Source organism: Ursus maritimus, unplaced genomic scaffold (genome assembly GCF_017311325.1).
Source record: "Ursus maritimus isolate PB19 unplaced genomic scaffold, ASM1731132v1 scaffold_35, whole genome shotgun sequence".
Lineage (NCBI taxonomy): Eukaryota > Metazoa > Chordata > Mammalia > Carnivora > Ursidae > Ursus > Ursus maritimus.
Window position 1 is genome coordinate 2,126,599 of NW_024426119.1, and position 20,891 is coordinate 2,147,489.

Here is a 20,891-nt window from a genome sequence, read left to right on the forward strand (position 1 = left end):
TCCAAACAGAATTATCCCAAAGAAATCCAAGCCCAGACACATCATAATTAAATAGCTGAAAACTAAAGAAAAATTCTTAATAGCAACCAGAAAAAATGATACATTACATGTAACAAAAGGATGTTTCAAGTGACTGCGGGTTTCCCTCAGAAACCATAGAAGCTAGAAGTAGAATAACATTTTAGAAGTGCTGAAAGGAAAGAATGCCATAGAATTCTATGTCCAGTGAAAATCTTTAAAGAATGAAGATGATTTAGAGACACTCTCCCATGAAGAAAAACAAAGATATTTCACTGCTAGCAGACCTACTCTTAAAAGTGGTAAAAGAGTCCTTCAGACAGAAAGGAAGTGATACCAGAGCAGACTTAAAATATCAGGAATGAAAGATAAATGGCAAATTCACGTAGGTTCTTCTCCTCTAGAGTTCTTTAAAATGTTTGACTTTCTGGGGTGCCTGGGTGGTTCAGTCGGTTGAGCGTCTAACTTCTGATTGCAGCTCAGAACATGATCTCAGGATTGTGAAATCGAGCCCCGTGTCAGCTCCTCACTCAGCGCAGAGTCTGCTTGAAATTCTCCCTCTGCCCCTCCCCCTGTTTGTGTGCACACGCATACTCTCCCTCTCTCAAATAATTTATTAATTAAAAAAAAGTTGGACTTTCTAACACTGTCTGACAGTATTTCCAAAGTATATAGATGTAATATCCATAACTACAACATAAAAGGGAAAGGGACCTACATGAAGGTAAGGATCCTTTATTCAACTTAAGAGACAAAATAGTGATTCAAGTAGACTGTGAAAAATTAAGTATCTATACTGTAATTCTCTAGAGCAGCCACTAAGAAAAAAATATATATGAGATATAAAAGAACACAACAGATAAATTAAAATGAAAACACTAAAATCTATGTAAATAACCCAAAAGAAGGTAAAAACAAAAAAAGAGAAACAGGAACACAAAACAAAGAGAACAAAGAGAACAAACATAAAATAAACAATAAAATGGTATGCCTAAATCCAAACATATCAATTGCTTTTAATGTAAATGGTCTAAACACACCAATTAAAAGACAGAGACTGTAATAACAAAGAAAATAACGTAGCCCAACTAGATGCTGTTTACAAGAAGTTCGCTTCAAACATTAATCGGTAGGTTAGAAAATAAACTAATGGGAAAAGACATACCATGCAAACACTAATCAAAACAATACTGCAGTAGCCTTATTAATATCAAAGTATGTTTCAGAACAAAAAAAATTACCAGCGATGAAAAAAGGCATTACATAATAATAAATCCATCAATTCATCAAGAAGACATAACCTTAAATGTGTATATATCTATCCATAAAGCTTTAAAAAACATGAAGCAAAAACTGAAAGTAATGAAAGGAGAAACAGATGGATATGTTATTGTAGCTGGACACTTTAATACTCCTCTTTAATCAACAGAAATAGTAGATGGAATATGAGCAAGGACAGAGAAATACTGAACCAAATGAATCTGACCTATACAGGACACTCCACCCCAAAACAATAAACACTCTTTTTAAGTGTGTCGAAATATTCACCAAAACAGAGCACATCCTGGACCACAAAACAAACTTGAGCAAATTAAAAAAATAAAAAATTGAAATCACACGAAGTATTTTCTTTGACCATAAAGGACTCAGACCAGAAATTAGTAAGTGGAAGATTAACAGGAAAGTTTCTAAATATTTGGAAACTAAACACATTTGTAAATCAAATTCAGCAGGCTTTATCTGTAAAAGGCCAGCAAGTAAACATTTCAGGCTTTGCAGGCCATAGAATCTCTACTGCAAGTATTTTAACTCTGCTGTTCCAGCACAAAACTGGGCAGGGGCAATTTATAACCAAATAGGCATAGCTATGTTCCAATAAAACTTTATTTATGAATACTGAAATGAGCAGTAAGCAAACTCTCCACATGCAAACAATGCCACAATGACTTACAAATGCTCAAATCCAGTTGGGTTTTTGTGCTTCAAAAATACTCTAAACATCTGAGGCCTACTTCTTGTCTGAATCCATGTAAAAACACGTGTAACAATAATTTGCTTACCATCGTTAGCCCAGGCTGCATTCCAGCACGGATAGCCTCTATCTGTGTGTGAGTGAACTGAATTGTATTACTGCAAATAAGAATAAATAAAAAGTTGGTTAAAAACACAGATGAACAACAGTTAGTAAAAATTTAGACAACAATGACCAGAGGTCTAAATGTGTCCTCTGTATACACCCTTGTTCCCCTAAATACTTCTTCCCCCCCACCAGCCCTTTGGGTGGGTGTGAGTGTGCATGGGAGTATATGCGGTAAAACAAAAACCAAAAAACCACGAGATCACCCTCTGCTGCATAGTACAGTATTGTTAACTATACGAACAATGTTGGAAGGCAAATCTCTAGTACTTTTATATCTTACATGACTGAACCAATCTCTTCTGAATGATTTCCTTCACCTCCACCCCCTACTGACCAGCTAAAACTGAATGAATCTTAAGGAAAGAAAAGACTACAGTTATTTTTCAATACACATCCTGCATTTCACTTAGAATGTCAAAGTTCCAGTTCCTATTCTAATACCAAATATAATGCCACTTATATAGTCATGGCGCCCATGCATGAAGGTAACTGATACAGATAGCACATGGTCATGAAGGAAGAGTGCTGTGCTCAAATTAAGGTAGCCCTTTAATATTTATTTCTCATAGTACTTCAAAATGTTTCTTTTGGAAATAGGACTACAGAATGGCCAAAAATGTCTGAGCTATTCAGCTGTCTGACAGAACACAAGGAAAGAGGGTCCAGAAACAGAAGTTTCCTGGGGTTTGTAAAGGGTCAGTAAAATTTAAACTATTATTAATCCAAAATAACAAACCATTATTCATTATTTCAATTAACACATACAGTAAAATTACCGTTTGGGTTGGTTGTAAGGATAAGGACCCCTATTAGGAATGACATGAGGCTCAACAATTAAGGTTTTTGCTTCTTCAGTATCTTCATCTTCACCATCTGCATCTTTCCTTTTCTTCCCTTTTCCACTCCTTACTGGAAAAGTTATCCTACAAGACCAAAACCTTTGTTCACATTTTTACCATTAACAACATTTACCAAGCACCTACCTTGTGCATGACATTGTATGGAGTATAACCAGATCAGAAAGAAACATATATGGCTTGAAGGAAGTCACTATCTATACATACATTCTGAAAAGAGTAGACTTAAAAGCACTAAAAGGTGTGTTGATGGTGTTCAGATTAGAAAAAATCAACTGATTAAGGGAGAATCAAAGACCCAAGTAGCATTTCTATACTTATATCCATGAACTGTAAAGTGATTTACACATTGTCCCTCCTTAAATCGGAAAAGGCTTCATGGGAGAGATGGCATCAAAGATGAGTTTTAAAGAACTTAAACATGGGAGGGAAGATATTCTGAGAAGAAGACTACAGGTTCAAGTACAAGTGGACAGTTTTGCCAGAATGGATACAATAGAGAAAATAAGGCTAGAGAGACAGGCTGAAGCCCTGTTTTGACACCCTTGGAATATCAAGCCTTTAATGCAGAAATTATTTTTTTTTGTAAGGTTTTATTTATTTATTTGAGAGAGAGCACAAGCAGGGCGGTGGAGGGGAAGGACAGAGGAAGAGGGAGAAGCAGACTCCCCGTTGAGCAGGGAGCCCAATGCGGGCTGATCCCAGGACCTGGAGATCATGGGCTGAGCTGAAGGCAGTCGCTTAGCCGACTGAGTCACCCAGGAGCCCTAAGGCAGAAGTTCTTAGCCTGGGGTCAGGGACACCTCAGGAGGTGACTCCCCCTAGTACCTGGGGGAGTCAATGAATACATTAAAATTAAACTAAAAAAAAAAAAAAGGATTCTCTATGTGTACTTTTTCCATGTAACAGAATTCAGGGAAGAGTGATGAGTTGCTGCTCTAGGTACTTTGTTCCGTTTCTACTGAAAATTAAAACCAGAGTTCCTTTAACATGAACTATAACTATATTGTGACTATTTAAGTTTTGTGAAAGCAAGTAAAGAGAAAAATAGGATTTTTTTCCTGAAAACAAAAGAAAGTTCAACATCCCATGACTATGTCCATTAATTAGGAAATATACCAGATTATACATAATAGACAAAGACATATTTCTTCAGTCAAATGCTAAAATATGTGTATATAATGCTCTTCAGACAACAAGCGTTTACTGATCCTTTATTAGACGTGAGGCTACTTCTATTATGGTCTTAAAATCGTTTTCTGTACTAAGAAATAGAGACAAATAAAATAAATTTATCCCAGTCATTATATGGTGAAGGGAAAGACTGTCCAAACAAAACCAAGATATTCCAAACTTTAGCTACAGTCCTATGGCCTATCTCACACTGGCTACAGAAAGCTTGAAAGGAGCATATCCAGTTCCGACTTTACCTGAAAGGGGGTATCTGCAGAGCTGGGTCATCCACAGTTACTTTAACATTATGACCAGGAAAGCTGGTCTTTAAATGCTCAATGGAGAGAAACGTATCATTGAAATCAAGAGTGGCAATCTGATTGGGCATTTTTGAATAATGTGCACTACTTGGATCCCCGTAACCTAAAATGATGTCGTGCAGCCAGTCAGGTACCACGCAATCAGTATTCATCAGGTTCCGAATGGTCTCCAGCACAGCCTGTCAGTGAAAGGACAGAAAAGGGTTGTGTCAAAAAGCCATCTCAAACATTTGCACTTCAGTGGAATGCAGAGCTGGCTGCACTAATCCAGAATTCCCGAGTGTTTCAGGGCAAGAAGCTATTTTCTGCTGACAGGTGCTTGGCTAGACTGAATCAACAGCTATATTTTCAGCTGATACCATACACTGAGTTAAACAAAAGACCAAACTTAGCAAGGACAGTTTATCCGTTAGGAGTTCATTTAGACAGAATGTCATTTTAAATGAGTTCATCACTTGACTCCCGTTGGGTAGAATGAAAATCCGATCAGGACTACAAAACAACAAAAAAATATTATAGAACAAACCCTTAAAGAGGATGCTTCCTCTTAGAAATTCCTGGAGTCTTTTCTTCTTTATATTCCATAGTTCCTCAAAGCTAAGATGACACACAACCAGAAGCCTATTAATACAGGCCTCAGTTGTGAAACATAATTTAAAAATATTAAAATTAACACTGTTAGGAGAAATAAAATTAGAAATAAATAAAAAATAGAAAGAAAAAAGTGAAATGTCAAATACATTTCAAAATGAAACATTCTATAATAAAAAGTCATTATAGTTATTAACATACATTGTCAAAATTACCAAAAGTCAAGGCAAACTTTCAGACTTTCTAATAATTACTTTGACAAAGTGCTCTATCCCATATATGGAAATCAGAAGGCTAGGCTATTAATTACAGAGACTAAAATAGCAAAGCCAGCCATTTTTATGTCATAAACGCTATACACGACAACAGGACAACCGAGTAACAGGATAGGGTATGTTAATCACACTCTTATCACATGACCTTATTTTTTTGCACTAATCACTACCTGAAATTCTCTTATTCAAGTACTTAGTTACCTGTTATCATCTGTCTAACCCCCACTAGAATATCACTTCCACGAGAGTAGGGATCTGGGAAGTTTGACCCTGAGAGGGGTAAATCACTGGATGGACAGATAAATGAGTATGTTCACATAATGAGAGTAAGACAAGAGCTCTACTCGCTAAGAAAGAATTTTAGTAGGGAGATGAAATATGTCTGTAAGCAATGACACAAAACAGCAGAATGTGGTCAATAATACAGAATATTACAAAATACAACGGGAACACAGGTCCAAGTAGGCGAGAGACGCATGCAGGGGAGACTTTTGACCTTAGGAATGGTTTCATGGAGGAAAGTGGCATTTCAATTTAGCTCAAAGCAAAGGATCTGTGAAGGAGCCTTGGTTTATTTCATCATTAATGGAAAGTCACAGAAATGTTTTGAGAAGCTGACTGAAATGATCAGTGGAGGCATATGAAAAACAGGTGGCTGACCAGGAGGAGAACAGGGCTAGGGCAGAGGAAGCGATTTAGTGCAACTAGTTGGGCAATGGAATAGCCACGTCAGAACAGGCTGTACGAACTGGGGAAGAGAGAAGGAAATAAGGGATGCTGCCCAGGTATGTAACAAAGCACTGACGACACCAAAAGGACGTCTGTCCTTTCCCAAACACAGGAGACTTAATCACTGCCCCTGTTTCTTGGATCAGAATCTGAATGCCTCTTTTGACCTCCCATGACACTTTTGTTGTTGTTGTTGTTTTTTAAAGTTTATTTATTTATTTTTTTAGTAATCTCTACACCCAGCATGGGGCTCGAACTCACGACCCTGAGATCAAGAGTCGCATGCTCTTTCAACTGAGCCAGTCAGGCGCCCCTTCCATGACACTTTTATCTGCATCCTTCTTATGACTTTTGGCACTTACTAACATTTCATGGTAATTATTTGTTTATATTTTTAACTGCCTTATTAGTAGTCTAAATTCCCTAAAAATATTAGCTGTGTCTTACTCATCTTTATTGGCTCCATACAACTTAGCACAATGCCAGACACACGGTTGGGCATTAAATAAAATGGTCAAATGAATGAACATAAGGAAGGAACTTTCTTCGTTTTTAGGAAAGTGACTGAGATTCAATCATTACTGAGAAACAAAACAGAGACAAACAAATGAGACCCTGCCTTCACAGACCTGTATTCTAATGGTGAAGTCAGATAAATAACAAATATAGAGTCATCAGATATAAAAAAGGCTGTGAGGAGAAATAAAGATAATCGGATTAAGAATGAGGAGAAGGGGAGATGCTCCTTTAGGTGAAGTTTCTAGAAAAAAGCTTCTCTCAGGAGGTAACATCTAAGCAGAGTTGCCCACCTGCAGTGAGGGAGCGAACCACGTAAATACCTGGGAGGAAGACTGTGCTGGTATAGGGAAGACCACGGACAAAGGCTTGGATCCTTTTTTTTTTTTTTTTTTAATGATTTTTTATTATATTATGTTAGTCACCATACAGTACATCCCCGGTTTCCGATGTAAGGCTCGATGATTCATTAGTTGTGTATAACACCCAGTGCACCATGCAATACGTAAAGGCTTGGATCCTTAAAGAACAGCGGAAAGGTCAGGACATCTGGCATGGAGTGAATCAGGGAATGGTGTTAGAAAATGATGCTGGGAGGGGTGGCCGGAGGACAGATAATGAAGGAGCCTCTTGACTATGGTAATAATTTTCTCCTGTGATAGGAAACCATTAAAGAGTGATGAACAGGGTACCGAGGCATAATTTATATTCAGTCGCTATGTAGAGAATAGCAGAAGGGGAGGAGCCGTCAAGAATGGAAGCAGGGAGGGGCGCCTGGGTGGCTCAGTCGTTAAGCGTCTGCCTTCAGCTCAGGGCGCGATCCCAGAGTCCTGGGATCGAGTCCCACATCGGGCTCCTCCGCTGGGAGCCTGCTTCTTCCTCTCCCAATCCCCCTGCTTGTGTTCCCTCTCTCGCTGGCTGTCTCTCTGTCATATAAATAAATAAAATCTTAAGAAAAAAAAAAAAAAAAGAATGGAAGCAGGGAAGTGAGAGATGAAGGTGACTCGGACGAGGTGTCAGTGGAGGTGGTGAGCTAACCAGACTGATTGATGGACTAGATGCGCAGCGTGAGACAAAAAGAATCAAGAGTACTTCTGTTGTTTTGTCTTTTACAATAGGGCAAAATGCGGAATAAATTCCTTTATATGTGAAGTCGTTTTTTTTTAATCACAAGAACAGGAAAAAAAAGGTAATAAACTGATAATGCATAAGAAGCACTATGTTTTAGGGGAGAGAAAAAAGAAAGGTACTTGTGCAGAAGGTAGTGTTATCAAATGCTAAAACCATTCAATGCTTACATTTTATAATATAGTAGTTTCAAATAATTAAAAAATCTTTTGTCAAAACCCCTTATCTCCATTAAATTATAAAAGTAAAATTCTCTAGCCCCCAAACCTCCCTTTTCCTGCTAATGAGTAAAACACGTTATATCATAAAGTAATTCAGAGCCACGGGGTTTCACATCTGTATTCATAAAGTGATTTGGAAGTGCACTTACTTTTGATTTAAAAAAGAACTCCCAGTAAACAAATAAACAAGCCGTTTCCTTTACCTTATACTGGCTATCCTGGGCATCTAATATACAAAAAGCAAGGGAAGAGGCTGACCTGGATTAATTTATATTGTAAGTTTCTAAACTCATCTAAAGACAAAATAGATTTAGTAAGTAAATCTTAAGTTTTTATATTTAAGTCTACATGTTAAGAATATAAAAGAATTGTTTACAAGCAGAATAAAAGCAGGGATCATTTCCTTAATAAAACATTCTTTTACCTAGTATCCACGGATTTGTGTTCTAGAAGTTACTCAATTGGGACACAGTGTTTTCAGTTATATAGCCTAAAAATTACCTTAAAGTTATTTTCCTTTGGTTTCCTCCTCATTATGATATTGAAAGTTTCATACACATCTTCTGCTCCATTTTGTATAGTATTTGTCATATCTTGTTGATACTGGTTTGGATCCAAGAACACTCTAAATGTCCTTGACTCTCCTCTAAGATTGGGTCTTGGCTCAGGTCCTAGACATTTTGAAAAAGTGCGGTAAGTGAAATATATACTTTTCAAGTATCAAAGTCAGTCGGCAGTATTCCTTTTCTAGAAATGATGAGTAAACTGTCCACACTGAACCCCAGTCCTCCCCCTGAGCAGAATGTTTTCCACTCATCCATCTCAAATGCCTAGAAGCTGAAAATATTTTCTTCTTTCCCTAAATTCTTACCATTTCTTTCCCCGAAAAATGTTTGTGATGTGATGTTTATGATGCAGTGCCATGGACTGCAATTACCTGTATATGTTCTCAACCAAAGTAAGAGCCTCGAAGTCAAACAGCGTTACTTCTGTCAGTTACTTATAGCGCCTGCTACAGCCTTACCTAGAGTAAGCATTCAACCGATCACTCTCTTCATCCTTCCACATTCCATTCCTAATTATCACCAGTGTAAAAGGAAATTTCATATACTAATAGCTGATAGCTCAGAGGCTTTTTCTTGCCCCTTTGCCTCTTCTCCTTACTTTTGTCTTAGCTGCCTAACTGGTCCCAATATGTGGCCTTATGTTTATTCCACCTTTCCTATTTTCTTTTATTCCAGCGATAAGATCAGTTTAGTTTCAGCCCTTTTAGCAATGGTGCAATCTTAAAATCACAGGTAGTAGAAGCTAATTCAAGTTCTGAGAGAAGTTTGGCAAACAAATTGGAAAATAAGCACTGGATATAATGCAATTATAATTTAACAGTAAGTATAACAAAAAAGTCAGGACAACATACGAAAGAATTTCAAAGAAAAGTCAATGATAACCCTAAGAACTCAAAGAACTGACTAATCTTATATGGCAGTATTTCTAAATGGGGTAATGTCTGCATGTTAGGTATGACAATTCCTTCTACAAGGCAGCTCTGTTTAAACTTTTTCTTTTTGAGAGAGAAAGAGAGAGAGTGGGGGCATGTGTGTGCACGTGAGAGGGGGATGGGGGAGAGGCAGACAGAGAGGGAGAGAGAGAATCTTAAGCAGGCTCCAAGCTTGGCACAGAGCCCAAAGCGGGGCTTGATCTCACGACCCTGAGATCATGACCTGAGCGGTAATCAAGAGTTGGACACTTAACTGAGCCACCCAGGTGCCCCAAGGCAGCTCTGTTTAGATGTTTAGCATCCCTAGCCCCCATCCATCAAATGCCAATAGCTCACCATCCCCTACTACTATCCTGAGCACATAACAAGATAAATACCATGATACATTTCAAAATGCAGGGTAGTGCTATTCCCAACTGAGAGCCACTGCTACAATGAATCAAATCAATAAAACTAAAGAAGGAAGAATTAGGCAAATATGTGTTTAGAGGTTTTAAAAAAGCAATGCTGTAAAGTATTATAAAAGGAAAGTTTTAAATAAAGGTAATTTCAAAAGCTCCTGTCCTTTCCAATATCTAACAAAAAGTTTAGAAACCATATTATTTATTTCTAAAAGTGGGTGGTAGGTACCTTACACATATTTTACATATAATCCTTTGTGTTGATTTAGTACGTAAAGTAACTAAAAAATATTACCTAAGACACAAAAAGAAAAAAAGGCACAGAAACTTATTATGTACACACACTCTTTCAAAATTACAGATCGCCATACCGTCTTCAATGACACGCCCTTTATCATCCAGCATGCCCTGGATTTCACAGCCTCTGACATAAACCAGGCCAATCTGCTCAATAAAAGGTCTCCTCCGGTCAAACTTAGTACCGTAAGGCTTTGTGGGCCGTACAGTAATTAAAAAACATACATCATGCTTACGAAGACCTGGTAAAACATAAAGACATTTTCACTTATTAGAATGTTATTGCTTTTAGTCTTTTGTTGGCAAATTCTCATCCTCTTAAGAGAGATAAGAAACATTTAAAGTACCAGAGGTGATCAGTGGTTATATTTGCATTGTAATATAATTACGGGTTTTCCTATAATCTTTAAAATTCAATGTTTGACAGGAATAATTAAAATGAAAATTTCTCTTTATATTAAAATTAGAAACTTTTATGCCATGAATACACTATTGAATAAGCCCTCCAAGTCATGTTACAGCTCCAAAATTGGGTGCTCATCATCATTCTTATTTTTAGCATTCTTAATAAGTAACCAAAAATATGGTTGGCATATAATCCATCTGTATCATATTCAGCAGGTTTCTAACATCAGTGTAAACTATCCATCACTGTCATTCCAACAACAGTCTAACTGCATTCCCTGAAAGAGGTCAACTCAAGAATAATTCATCAAGGCACAAAAGCATTGTTTACAGATACCATATTGAGAACATGGTTGAATATATATAGTTTCATTTGGCAAATAAAAATTTTTATAAGTAAATGTCAAGAAATAGGAAACATGTGCCCAAGTCCATAGCTTCTCAGTCATTAGACCAAATACTGGACTCGACTGGATCCCCAGCTCTATTAAAAGTAGAGATACAGAAGACAAGGGACAGAAATTTAGACCACATATCCATGTGATGTCAAACCACTTCATCTTCATCGCTTTCCTGATTCGTTTTGTTAGCCACTGTAGGACATAAATGCAAACAAACAGTCTGCTTGCTCATAACCTTGGTAATAAGATACACAACTAAATCAAATCAGCAATGTCAGTGTGTGGCTAACAGTACTGAGACCATTCTGGTTTGTTTTAATATGGAGTGGGGTTTAAATGTGCTAGTAATAACTGCTCTGATTCATAATAATTACTTTATTGTTTATTTCCCAACAAATTAGAAGCAGGAGAAGCAACGAGAACTAAGAGGAACTGTTCTACTGAGTTGTGCTGCCTTTCGGACTCTGATCTGCACAACTCATTACAACGTCTAAGTCTTCGAGTGAAAGGGGTGGCCCTGAGATTTAGTACCGACCAGTGTCACTTTTTGGCATCACTGAGGGATGACTGCCTGTTCCCTACTAAGGCAGATCATCTCCCTGTGGGGCATCTCAGATCTACATTTAAAAAAACCCTTATGTAATAGCTCAACTACCTTTCTCCTTTAAACCATTATGTATCCACTCCATCCTGGCTGTGCCTTCCGGAGCAGAATCCAGTATTTCTGTGTCGTTAATTCAGTTTCCTTAATTTTAAATGGGGTAATGGAGAAGATATGGCCTGAACTTCATTACCTTTTTGAAGGAATAAGAAGAATGTTTTATGTATTTAGCTTAAACTCTTCAAAACTACAGGACAAATTTCTACAGGACAATATTCATTACTACTTACAGAACCTCCCTCTCATTTTTTGCCTCCGTTTTCTAATTAGTTACTCCATTTGTGATCAACACAGGGAGTGATTTTGGCTTTGGCCTCCCAGAAAACATTCCTCTCCCCACCATGCCCTATCCTATGAATCACCTGTTCCACAAGACCCTACTGTACTCTCTCCTGCCCATCAAAAATTTATCCACTACATTTCTCATTCTATCAGAGAATCGTTAAAAGAACGAAAGGGGGGAAAAAGACTGTTTAATGTCCTTCTGATAAAAGTCTCCGAAGTAATGACGAAAAGGAGTTTAGGTAACTGTGTAAAACAGTATTTATTTTAATACCTTCTTAAAAGCCAAAGGTAGCAAGTATAAAACCTTTTCCAGCAACTTAATGTCTTTCTTAAGATTTAGCAACAATAAAAATATACAGTATTCTAGACGTGTAACACACTAGATTAGATTGGAACTCTTTGAAGGATATAGGAATCACAAAAACAATCAGTCACAAACTACAACCACTACAGTGGCCATTTGTTAAACATGTGGCCAGCTTTGCTGCTGGATTCCTTCAGAATTACTAGATAAACATACCATATAGTCCCTATGGCTATAAACAGCTATATTAGGAGTAATATTTTCTGAAAACTGATCCATTAAGGGACTATCCCTTTCCCTCTGGCATGCCAAGAAGGTGGAAGAAGATAAAATCTCCCAGCTACTGTTTCTCACAACAGAAGAGCAAGCAAGAGCTCTCACAGACAGCTGGGAGAAAAATATAAAAGTGCCACTTAAAAATTAGGTCATGCGTCATTTCTGGCACAGGTGTTATCAATGCTTTCAGTCTCTACTTGGCTTAGTAACTCTGAACATATCTGCCTCTAAATAAAATTCCTTGTGACACAGAACTCCTGTCCCTAAAATCTTGCCTAGGAAAGAATAGGGGAAATAACTGCTCTAATTTCCCTGCATCTATTATTTATCCTTGAATACACTTAATATCACTAATTCTTCATCTAACTTCCTCCTTTGGTACAAATTGTTAAAATATTATTATTTCTTTCTGAGTTGTTTTACCATATCCCCTTCAAATTCCTTTTGAGTTTGTCTAATTTTGATTTTGTATCTTTATATTCCAGCAACTGTATGCATCCCTAGTCTCTTCACTTTGGTGGCTTTTTATCTCTTAAAAATGCCAATTTTCCTTACTAGCTCTGCATGTGTGCAAGTTATACGTGGGTTTCCCCCTTTCTTGAGTGAACAGTAATACTTTGATTCTCTTTATATTGGTCCTACAAATTCATAAATATTATCTTACTAAATTTGGGATTTAAAGAGCTCTACTTTCAGCTTTGCAAACTCCAATTTTCAAAATACTGTCATTTGCATGCTATTTTGTTTTTTCCTAAAGTATTAATACATTCAATATAAGTTCTTGTATGATTCTTGATATTTTTACTACTAATAATTATAAAGACAACTTTTAAAGATAAAATTTCATAAATGTTTAGGAGAGTAATGCTTAGTAAAAGTGCTTCATCAATTTTCTAAGTCTATAAACTAAAAAAGCAAAAATGTAACTTTATTTTTTGAAATAGAAAATTACCTTCCCATTCATCTTTGATGTGATCTCTGACATTCAGATTGATGGTAACATCCGCACGAACTCGGGTTGGCCAGTTTTCACCTATGTTGGGCTTGGCAACCTCAACTACAGTGAAAGCTACAATAGGCTGGGCCATTCGTGCCCAACCACCAAACACTACACCACCATACTCAGATTGCCTGAAAACCAAAGAAGTGCATGATTACTCCAACAAAAAATGACTTTTCCCCAATTTTTGTCAAGTAAAATTAGTAAGGAGGAACACAAACTTAGTTACTAAGCCCTGACATTAATAACTCTTATTTCTAAACTTTAAAAAAAAAATTAAGTCCCGATATATAGGGAATACATTCAATAGGATGAATAGGCAAATATGGTCCAATGAAGAAAAGGAAGTAGAGAGGAGTATCCCACATACACAGAAAAAAATTTAACTCTACATTCGTAAGAGTGGAGGCATTTTGCCAAAGAATAATCTATTATAATAATAATTATAAAATATAAAAATATAAAATATTACTATTTTTATTATAATCTAGATTATTATAATAATTCTTACCCTTTTCCTCTCTTCATCAAGATAGTCTCAACTGTTTACATTTTATGTATTTAGGTATTTCTACAAGCTGTTTTAGAACAAGGTAGAATTTTAAAAATTAAAAACAAACCAACAAATAATAGTATCTATACAAATGCTTCCTTTAGGGCGTAATATTTGAGTCATTTAAAAGATACTGCCATGGATTGGGGGTAAAAGTAATCAAGCTAGGGGCGCCTGGGTGGCTCAGTCATTAAGCGTCTGCCTTCGGCTCAGGTCATGATCCCAGGGTCCTGGGGATCAAGCCCCGCATCGGGCTCCCTGTTCAGCGGGATGCCTGCTTCTCCTTCTTCCACTCCCCCTGCTTGTGTTCCCTCTCTTACTGTCAAAGAAATAAATAAAATCTATTAAAAAAAATAATCAAGCTAGTTGTAATAATCAGAATTACTAATATTCAAATATCATTCTTTCTTCTTATGTTAATCTAACTGGTGCTTTAGATTTTACATTAAGTCTGGGAAATTTATAACATAAATACTGCAGCAGCACTCCAAAACTGGGAAGTACTGCCAAAAACGACACGCTTACACAGATAAAGAAAAACTATATCCCAGGTAAAGGCTTTGTGCTGTAAGAAAAAACTGTAGAACTTCACAACATCAAAGAGTGAAAGTAATTAAAAATAAATGTTCTGCATCCAGTGACTTGCTTAGGACAGGGAATTTCTAAAAGATATTGCCTTGTGTCTAAACCCTTTTTAATAACTATCACCTCCTCCATTTCCTACAATTTTACTACATATAGATTACATACCATAAAATTCATTCACTGTAAATGCACAATTCAATAATGTCTAGTAAATCTGCAGAGTTGTGCATCCATCACCACAATCAAATTTGAGAACATTTCCATCCTGTGGATAAGAGATCCCTCTCATCTGACTACAGTCAGTCCTGTTACTACCCCAGGCAACCACTGACCTATTCTTCCCAACTCTTTTTTCCTCCCTTATAAAATCTACCTGCAACATGAAGGATTAAAAAGGAAAGATTTCTGCCTCTCATAAGTACCCTCTCCCTTATGTTGCTCGGCGGTTTCAGCAGCCTGAATACATGATCATTAGTATCAAGTGCTGAGTAAAATTTATGCCCCTACTTCTCCACCTTCAGCACATAAGAAACAGGAAGAAGCCTGGCCTCTTTTTAGATCTCATCCTTTTTAAAAGCCTTCAATAATGGGCAATTAGGAATGAAAATCTAGAAAAATTTATTATCGTAAGTTAACTTCCAAAAGTGACATTTTCTTTCCCTTAGCAGAAAATAGTATAATTTGAAAAAATGTCCTTTACTAATAGACCATAAGAACAATTAAGTATTTTTGCTTTATTGGCATTTAAGTAAAATATAAGTGAATTCTATTTGATAAATTGCTAGTTAATAATCCCTAGTTTGCAAAATGGCCAAAATTAGGTCCAGAATCTGAGCATGTAAACCCAAGGTAACCGTAAACTGAAAGGAAGCTTTCTGATCAAGTACACCCCCGGGGTGCCGACAATGGGCACTAATTCCAGCAAAGCTGTGGGCAGGGATGATCAGCCAGCAAGTACACAAACCTCACAGTGCTAGCCTGCCTACTGACTCAACTGGTTATTATGTTGTGTTTTATAGTCTCACCCAGAATAACTTGTCACATAATAACCAATTAAAAAATAGAACTGTGTATGAAATAAAACGTGGAAGTGAAAAAAATAGATCATAATCATAGTGTCCACGTAGCTCTTTGTAATTAGTCAGGAGAGAAGCCTGGAAGATACCTGAATCCGTTCACATTCAAAAACTGTTATGCTTTTCATACAGAATGCAGTATAAGTGTATGTGTAAGCATGGTGTGACCAGAATGTAATAAAAATTCATTTTATAGAATTAATGTTACTAGTTTATAGTCATTATATATAACTTACCCTCATCAATTTCATACGTAGAATGAAATAGTGAATGAAGGACATTTATCTTATATTAGTCATGTCTAAAAATCAAAATGGACCTTCGCAGATCTCATAATGCAGAGCTGCCTACGATAACTAGAATGCAAGTCTTTTCTTAGCTAACAGAATCCCAGACATGAGCTAGCAAGTGGGGAGCTGAGTTTAAGCATAAGACTTCCTCAAATGAAAAGACCTGCTCAACTGGCCCCCAAAGTAAATCCTGACGGTTTAGTTTCTTCAAGGTAATCTATGGATGGAGGACCAGGGGAGACTTTGCAACGTCTCTGTGATGCTCAGCAATGCTCCTCATCTCTTGCCAAGTTCTTTAGAGAGGCTAACTGAGATACTGGTGACAGCCACAAGAGCAGCTGGGGTAGAAGACCCCTTTATCATAAGCGCCCAGAGCTTAAACCGTCCTGCCCTAGTACACGCCTGCTGGTCAGCCCATACCCTCCCTCTTTACCCTTTTGCTAATGTCCAACCTACTGTCCCCTCTACAGTTCTCCCCGCACCATCCTCCAAGAATGAAGATCTCTCCTCCCTTATCCCCATTCTCCCAGCCCCACCCCCAAGTACCCAGATACATATCATGTATTTTAGCTCTTTTGATATACTCTAATCCACATTAGAGAATTTCTCAAAGAGTAAATATCTTATATGTTGGAGGGCATCTTCATGCCAGGCATACTGCTTCTAAATACACTTATGAGGTTTCTGACAGAAGTTATGTCAGTCACTGTTTGCACCTCTTCATGACAAGTGGAACCAATTTACTAACCATGGCTTCATTCTGCTGACACTATCCTCGATGTCCTGCCTAATTTCATAAGTTGATTCTAAGCGGAAGAGATTAAAATTCCTTAAGAGGTAATCATGAAGAGTCAAAAACTGCAAATTCAACTTGGGAAGAGCAAGACAACCTGAAAAAGAAAACAACATCCACATTTGAATTAGTCTTTTAATCAGACAGCTGCACTATGTATAAAGAAATGCACTACAAATTTGGTGAGAGTTTAATTTAATGATGTCTGAAATATAGCATATTTGATAAGGTCCTATTTTTATTTTCACACAGAAATTGAAAAACCAAGTTAACAAATGTTATCTATTAAGAGTTGGGAAGGATAAATCTCATTAATACATATAACAGTGCATATGGCCATAAACTAAGCCCATGACAAATTTACCATGAAAGCTAATTAGTCAGTATATTACGACGTATTACTCTATCTCCAATGAGCACTATTGTACTCTGAATCTTTGCTGTTTGGCTAGACTTCAAGGATAAGGTATTGGTATGCTATGCCTGGAGTTATTTCCCTTCTCCGACTGTATTAATGAACAATATTCTTTCTAATATCTCTACTAACCGCTATTTCCCTCGGGTAATAAGTGAATAGGCACTCAGCTGCAATACCAAAAGGGTTTAAAAAAAAAAAACAAACCTCAAAATAAACACATTTTACTGGAAAATCATATTATTTTCATCATCTGTATCCATTCTTACCAAAGTAATAACAAACCTAATGGCAAAAAACATCAATGTAAAAAAAAATTTTACATCATTTATGTTAGCAAATTCTGATTTATAATCTTTCTCAGTATCTTTCAGGCCAGAAGCTGAAGGAGTGTCTCTTTGGACAGCATAATTTTATTAAAAAAAAAAAAAAAAGAATTAAAATGTCACCATTTTACAAATGCCACTGAATTAACAAATCTAGCCATTAAGCAGCAATGGCTACTTATGTCACACACACACACACACAACCACCAGACATTCTGAGCCTCTTATGAAAGAATACAGCACCACCAAGAATCTTGCCAGACAGAAAACGTCAGCCTGACCAAGCCTCTGCATTCAGCTGCCAATCTGCAAGAAAAGTAAAGAGCAGAGAGACATACTCAACTGTACACTGAGTAGTCAATTAGAAAAAACTAGACTGTGGGAAACCATACAAATCAAACAACTCAGGATCTTCAAAAGAAAAGGAAGGGCTGCAGAGGGCATTTGTGAAGTTAAAAGACATTTTAAAAATGGAAAAGATTGACTATCATACATGGATGCACAGTAGGTGATAAAACTATGAAGAATATATAGTGATTGCTATAGAAGTAAAAAAATGGTTACTTTCAGGTGGAGGGAGAAGCAGCAACTGGGAAGGAGCCTATGGGAAGGCTCTGGGATAGCTAATAAGGTGGTTATTTCCCTTATGGTAATTCGTTAAGCCCTATGTTTACATTGTGTGGCTTTCCATATTTGTGTTTATTTTCTTAAAAAGGTTCAAAGTGAGGGTGAAAAAATTTTACAAGGATTTTCTTTACAATTCTTAACTGATTTTTTTTAAATATCTGTACCAATTTCACACTTATTTTCTCTTCTTGGGAGCTAGAAGCAGTCTGCATAAACGTTCCGTATTAGCTTTGATCTTTGCCTATTTATTAGCATCAGACATTGAGCCCCTAAACAAAGTGCCATCCATGGTCACTAAAAAACAATGGCATGACACAGCCAAGTATCTGAAGACAGCTTTATTACAGTTAAACCACTTGACAACTAATACTGTTCTGCCATACTTTCCTTAACCTTCATTAATTACAGGAGGGAGAGAAGAACAATACTTCATATCCTAAGTAAATGTATTTTAAACCCAGAGCAGCATCACTGAGTAGCACCAAAAGCTAGATGTAGGACTATGCACATGTTTAAGGACACGTAAGCTCTGTACTGACAAGACAGAATACTAAGAAGCATCTGCCTTTTAGGAACTGATCAGACAGAGTTAGATGTCATACATACATGGGTCGTAAATGCTTTTAGCATGAACAAATTAGAAAAGTGAAAAAACAAGGCACTGACCTTTGTAAGAACAACAACAACAAAAAATACGAAGACTGCCTATTCTGAAATCTAGCACGACTTCGGTGCCCTGGCTTTCCTGAAGTTACAGCTTCAGGAGAGGACTCTGAAGTACCCATTTTTTCTTTTAAGTAAATTACCACTGGTGCTGTCTATAACATAGCCAAACTTCTCATAATGATGCCGTTGCTCAAAAAACTTCCTTAATTTTTTTTTTTAAATATGCCTTCAAAATATGTCAGAATGTACTTCAGCATACACTCAACTGTGGCAAATTCTCATCCTTAGCAGATGAACAAAGCATTTAGGAACAAATCTGTTGAAATAGATAAGTAAACAAACCAGGGAATAACTACTTTTAATCAACACTAAGGGTTTATTATTAACTAATGACAATTTTGGGTGGTCATTAGTTGGCTTAACAAGGAATTCAAAAGAACTTCTAAAAAAGGCTTTGAAAAAAACACTACTAAACAAAGCCTTTTACAGTGACATAATGAGAGCTAAACTTCTACTATTAGGTCTCCTTAAAATATAGTTTCATGCTTACGGTCCTATTTTATAAAGGATGATATATGGATGTATATATATGTATATTGGGATGATATATGGATGTGATATATATACATCCATATATCATCCCAATATATGTTTACACGTGTGTGTCCGAGCATGTGTGTGCAGCACGCGCACACACACACACACACACACACACACACACACACAAATTAGGGCATGGTTAAATTTAATAAAAATCCAAGGAGCGTCTGCCTTCGGCTCAGGGCGTGATCCCGGCGTTATGGGATGGAGCCCCACATCAGGCTCCTCCGCTAGGAGCCTGCTTCTTCCTCTCCCACTCCCCCTGCTGTGTTCCCTCTCTCGCTGGCTGCCTCTCTGTCAAATAAATAAATAAAACCTTTAAAAAAAAAATCCTTAATACTATGCATTCAATATACTGAATAGTTTCCAGTTTTAAAACTGAACTTGAGGGTACCAGAAAATGATCCTAACGCATGTAACAGATAGGAGTATTTTTAGTTACATCTGATAAATTCTACACTAAATTTCTTGGTACACCTGAATCCTGTACTTCTCTGCCATACCTTCCCCAGAATAGTACTCAGTTGGGACAATATTTTCATCCCATATGATTTTCTCAGTTGGATACAAAGGCATCTGGTTCAACTGCTGAATCTGAGAAATTCGACGTTCATGACGAGATACCTGAAAGAAGCAGGACCATGCAGAAAGTTAGAAGCACATCATTTTTTAATCAAAATAATGTATGGAGAAATTCACATAAAGTACAGAATGAGAAGTTTCATGTCTTTCAGTTATGGTAGCACTTAAAATGAGGGTTTTTTTTTTCTTTTTCTACTTTCTCCATAAATCAAAGACGAGAGAAGCATCAATTATGATGGGCTTTGGAAAATCAGGCAGATCAGAGTTCAATGCCAAGTACCTTTAATTTATGAGCTACATAAAAACTGGGCACGTTCCTTCAACTTCCCTGATCTTAGCTTCTTTTTCAGTAAAACAGATAAAATACCAATCACCTCTCGGGTTTCTTATGAAAATGAAACGGCATACACAGCATCAAAGTGCCTGGCATATGCCAAGCCCTTAAAAACCACAGCACTTAATATTCACCAATATTAAGCCCTAAGTCCTAGATTATAGTTTTCATTCTTCTACTAATTAAACAATCTGGAAAATTCTGTTTATTAAAAAACCTGGGGGTGCCTGGGTGGCTCAGTCGGTTAAGTATCTGACTCTTGGTTTCAGCTCAGGTCGTGATCTTCAAGTCAGGAGACAGAATTCAGCGTTGGGCTCCGTGTTCGAGGGGAATCTGCTTCCCCTCTCCCTCAGCCCCCCCCCCCCCACCTTGCTCACGCTGTCTCTCTCTCTGAAATAAATAAATCTTTTTAAAAAAAAAACCCACACACAAAAACACCTGGCCTCAGTTTTCCTTGTAAAATGAGAGTTGGACTTTATGACCTCTATGTAGATTTCCATTGTTAATATTACAGTCATCTATCTCAAACCAGAAATAAGTTTGTTACC

The 20,891-nt window shown here is 37.0% G+C and overlaps 1 protein-coding gene across 1 annotated transcript in view; it reads right to left on the reverse strand.

Annotated features, from left to right (window-relative positions):
- Nucleotides 1–20,891, reverse strand: part of AQR (aquarius intron-binding spliceosomal factor) — an 83,696-nt gene that overhangs the window by 28,102 nt on the left and 34,703 nt on the right. Inside the window, exons 15-22 of the mRNA XM_008702276.2 lie at nt 19,931–20,051; nt 16,749–16,890; nt 13,449–13,627; nt 10,239–10,406; nt 8,470–8,639; nt 4,446–4,687; nt 2,935–3,081; nt 2,079–2,148 (exon numbers count right to left, since the gene is read on the reverse strand). Of these exons, the coding sequence (XP_008700498.1) occupies nt 2,079–2,148; nt 2,935–3,081; nt 4,446–4,687; nt 8,470–8,639; nt 10,239–10,406; nt 13,449–13,627; nt 16,749–16,890; nt 19,931–20,051 (1,239 nt within the window). The remainder of the gene's footprint in view (nt 1–2,078; nt 2,149–2,934; nt 3,082–4,445; nt 4,688–8,469; nt 8,640–10,238; nt 10,407–13,448; nt 13,628–16,748; nt 16,891–19,930; nt 20,052–20,891) is intronic.